Source organism: Lathyrus oleraceus, chromosome 7 (assembly GCF_024323335.1).
Source record: "Lathyrus oleraceus cultivar Zhongwan6 chromosome 7, CAAS_Psat_ZW6_1.0, whole genome shotgun sequence".
NCBI classification, from domain to species: domain Eukaryota; kingdom Viridiplantae; phylum Streptophyta; class Magnoliopsida; order Fabales; family Fabaceae; genus Lathyrus; species Lathyrus oleraceus.
This window is the reverse complement of record NC_066585.1, coordinates 320729874-320734299: the sequence shown is the minus strand read 5'-3', so window position 1 is coordinate 320734299 and position 4426 is coordinate 320729874. Positions and strand designations below refer to the sequence as shown.

The 4426-nt window shown below is 32.4% G+C and overlaps 1 protein-coding gene across 1 annotated transcript; it reads right to left on the bottom strand.

Moving 5' to 3' along the window:
- Positions 1–240: 240 nt before the first annotated feature.
- On the bottom strand, positions 241–2960 carry LOC127101727 (serine carboxypeptidase-like). Its single transcript, XM_051039177.1, has 9 exons — positions 2635–2960; positions 2365–2536; positions 1935–2054; positions 1703–1846; positions 1423–1573; positions 1111–1199; positions 764–1022; positions 525–658; positions 241–441 (listed from the first exon to the last, which is right to left on the bottom strand). The coding sequence occupies exons 1-9, from the start codon at positions 2958–2960 to the stop codon at positions 340–342; spliced, it is 1497 nt and encodes a 498-aa protein (XP_050895134.1). The 3' UTR covers positions 241–339.
- Between the last annotated feature and the right edge of the window lie 1466 nt (positions 2961–4426).

Sequence of the window (4426 nt, the reverse complement as noted above, 5' to 3'; positions counted from 1 at the left end):
AGGCGGAATACATGGCAGCAGCTTTATGTGCGTGTCAATGTGTTTGGCTTAGAAGAGTGTTGGAAAAGATTGAAGTCGAGGAAAAAACAGCAACTATGATTGTGCGACAATAGTTCTACTATACAACTATCCAAAAATCCTGTGTTTCACGGAAAAAAATTAAATTTCTTGCATACAAGTAAATACAAAACAAGAATTTGTGACCAAAAATATATAAAATTTCACCCTTCAAATATTAAACATAAAGTCATGCATACAACATAGTTATTTCTAATCACTGTCTATGTCAAAGGATGCTTTAATTTTGATCTAGAAATGATATAATCAATTAAAAAAAAATTAAATTTTTGTTCCGTTAAGTTTCCCTTCTATCCAGTTAACCAACATCTGAAGTGAAGCTTTTGGTTGATCCATAGGAACCATATGTCCAGCACCATTCACCTGTTACACAACACATACATATAACTAACCAAAAATGACATCAACAATGTCAATACCAAGTAAAATACAAACTATAAACTAACCTTTAGAAAAGAGAGAGCTCCATAGCTATTCAATGATCCCGCGTTTTTACCATCAACCATAAAAGGAACTGATTTGGAGGCCCCAAACTGTTTTTGACCCGACCACTTCATGGCATGAACCCATTGTGAATTCCCTGCCCCATGAAAACGTAATAGAAAAGTCCCGTTAGAAATCGAGCTTGAAATTTAGGCTATTCACAATTTCAAAATGGTTAAATGGCTAGGATAGGATCCCTCACCAAGCCAATTGCAAATAAGATCGAATTCTCCCGCATATATAAGAACTTTGATTCCATCCTCAAGAAGTGCTGGAATATCTTTTTCATAGTTTAACATCCAATCTTGAACCAAAGCAGCATGCACTTCACTGCTGCATGAAACAAACTCTATTTTCCCAACACCCAACGCATCCTTAACTTTATTGTTATTTAAAAATTTCTCCAAATTTGAGAAGTCATAACACAATTCTCCTTCACATTTCTTTCTGATGTCATAGTACTGCAGTTTTCAATATATCAATTTCGTTAAAATATAACTAGAAATTTATTTAAAATAAAATGAGTTTTGTTCAGTTACGATTACTTACATTAATGTTGCCAGCAATGGCTAAGATATTAGTAAATATCAGTTGACATTGTTGTAAGGCTGTTTCGCAACTTTCTCCACCTTTACTCACTACAATTCAAACATATACTATAACAAATTAATATCATTGAGAAAATATATTAATTCAGTAGTAAAGTTATTTGTAATTTCAAAAGACAATTTCACATGTAACACTTTGTACTAAATAGTATATTTCATAAAGATAGAGAATTGTTTTTCTTCAAATTCCACTCTGCTACTTGACAATGCTAGTAAAATGGATTGTGATTAGAGAGTGTAAGGGATTTTGTACCACAATTTTTTGCGGCACCTACACAAAATGGGATCAACTTGTTGATATCTGCTTGATCTTCCTTTGTGATCAGTTTGTTATCAACTGCAAACTGAGTATATGCTGGGTACTGAATTTCCGGGTTGGTCAATCCATTACCAATAGCAAAACCCTATAATTTTAATGAAATCAAAAGAATCAAAACATAAAAAAAAATACAACATATATTAAAGGTTGCATTAAGATCTTTCATTTGGGAGAGAATCACTGTCAAATGCAACATTAGGATATTGTAAGAGACCTTGAAATTTATAATAATTCCTTCTTTGTTTTTGTTTCCTTTGTGAACCCGGGATGCGAGAGCTGGAATATAGTGTCCAGCATATGATTCTCCGGTAATATAAAAGTCATTCTTAACCAATTGAGGGTGTTCCTTGAAAAATACCTGTAATAATTTAAAAAAAAAACTAAAGTTAATGTCATATCTTGATCACTTTCTGTAATGCTTATAGGAAAAATGATATTTTATATACCTGCAAAAAAGCGTACAAGTCATTGCTAACACCAGTTCCATCCGTAGGAATATCATTTTCATCAGAACTGTAGCTAAAACCTGTCCCAATAGGTTGATCAACAAAAATAATATTTGATCCCTGCAAAACCAGAAAACATCTTAGTAATGATGTTAATAAATAAATGAGAGGTATCAAAATTTTAATACATGCAATCATAATAACATCAGAGTTCCGTGGATTTAAACCTATACCGCATCCATGCAATCATATATCAGATTAATTTTTTGTCCAACTATCTGAGCTGATCTAACGAGACATCAATATATATATATATATATATGACTGGAGAATAAATATTTGTGGCGAAAGAGTAACCGCAATTTACAACCATCATAAACTCATGAGATAATCAAAATAAAGACATTTCATATGAATAAAATGTTAGTACCTTGTCCCAGCCATAGTCATTCCATACAAGAGACAAATCGTTGGCAATTTGGAAAGGACCGTTCTCATAAAACAAAGCTAGTTCACTGGAACAACCTGGACCCCCTGTCAACCATATCACAACTGGTGCATCCTTAGCACCATTTCTTGATTCAAAGAAAAAATAGAACAACCTGCAATTTATCCAATAAACAAAACAAAAATTACACTATATTTGTAAATCACAATGAAAATATGTAAAGCAAAAAAAGAGAGATACATTTAATAGTACCTTGCAGATTTGGAACGAGGAAGCGAATAGTATCCAGCATGGTGACCAAGATCTTGGACGGAAGTTCCATTAGAACTAGCGAGAAACGAAAATTTCTTCTCTACTATCTTTCCTGGTACGAAATCATCAATAGAGTATTCACCATGTATATTAGCTGAATGCTTTGGGAATAAGTTAAAGCTTCTTATAAGCTGTTCAGCTCGTCCATTTGATGAAAATTTTGTCGATGGAAATCGTTGTTGATGTGTAATGCGAGAAGTTGCATAAGATGAAGAAACTAAAATGAAGAACAAGAAAAGAGACATTGAGGTTTTGGAGAATTCCATGTTTGTTTGTGAGAAAAGTGAAGCATTCGCAACGTTTTTATAGTATAAAGTGTCAACTTTTATAATATTTTATTTTATCTTATTCCCTCTTTTTTTTCCACATTTAGGTCATTATTTCTACTAATTAGTAAAATATTTTTTAATTATCACTAATATAGAATATTGACATAAGAGTTAAAAATATTATTTTTTCCTAATATTATTTTGCCGATATGTGGTGGAGAATTCATTTTGGTTGTAATTAGAGATAGTATTTGATAATAGTATCGAGAATGGATATTAAAATACTAATAATGCCAATAAAGTAATTGGGTCAATGGGAATAAAAAAAAGACAATTGGGATTCACTCTCAAACAAAATTTCGATTTTTTTACCGAGATAACCCAGTTTTTCGAAAAAATTCCCAAAATATCCCAGGTTTTAAAAAAATTCTCAAACTACCCCACTTTTAGGAGGAGGCGCCAATTGAATTGGCGACTCCTCTTAAATCTTGAATGGAGGCGCCAATTGGATTGGCTAGGGCACCTTCCCTAGCCAATCCAATTGGCGCCTATGTGTAAGGTTTAAGAGGAGACGCCAATTCAATTGGCGACACTCTTAAAAAAGTCTCAAATGACAAAACCTCCAACATGAAAGTTGTAGATCTTTTCAATACAATGAATTTGGACATAACTTTTGCATCATTTGGATTTTTTATGAGAAAGTTATGGGCAGTTGAAGTTGGACTTCTGATTTTTTCAACTGTTATCTGACCTATAATGTTTTGTATTATCGCATGTGTTTCTTTTAGAGTTATTAAATTTTGTCCAACATAACAATTGAAGTAGACATCTCAAAGTTTCCAATTCACTTGGTCCCACCTCAAAATAATTAAAAATGAGTGAGTTAGGTCCTTGCGAAGTTGACCCAAAATTAGGGTTTTTGTCAAAACATGTGTATGTGAATTTTGCCAAAAGGGACCAACTTCAAGCCCTTCTGTTTGAATGATAAAACCCTCAAATGACAAAACCTTCAACATAAAAGTTGTAGATCTTTTCAAGACAATGAATTTGGACTAAAATTTTGCATCATTTGCATTTTTTTTGAGAAAGGTATGGGCACCTGAACTTGGACTCTTTGACATTTCAATTGTTATGTGGCCTATAATGTTTTGTATTATCACATGTGTTTATTTTTGAATTATGAAATTTTGTCCAACATAACAATTTAAGTAGACATCTCAAACTTTACAATGCACTTTGTCCCACCTCAAAATCATAAAAAATGAGTGAGTTAGGTTCTTGGATATTTGACCCAAAATTAGGGTTTCAGTCAAAACATGTGTAAGTGAATTTTGCCAAAATGGAGTTTAGACAAAGAAACCTAATGTTTGGAGTTTACACAAAGATAAATTTGATATAATACGACTTGATATTAATAAAATTTGGAGTTTACACAAAGAAACCTAATGGTGATGACCGGGATC

Excerpts from the sequence above, each read along its gene's own strand:
- LOC127101727 (XM_051039177.1), bottom strand. The coding sequence starts at position 2,960 with ATGGAATTCTCCAAAACCTCAATGTCTCTTTTCTTGTTCTTCATTTTA. Across the intron at positions 1,574-1,702 it reads GAATTATTATAAATTTCAAG|GGTTTTGCTATTGGTAATGG; the intron begins GTCTCTTACAAT and ends TTAAAATTATAG. Across the intron at positions 1,200-1,422 it reads AGGTGCCGCAAAAAATTGTG|TGAGTAAAGGTGGAGAAAGT; the intron begins GTACAAAATCCC and ends TTTGAATTGTAG.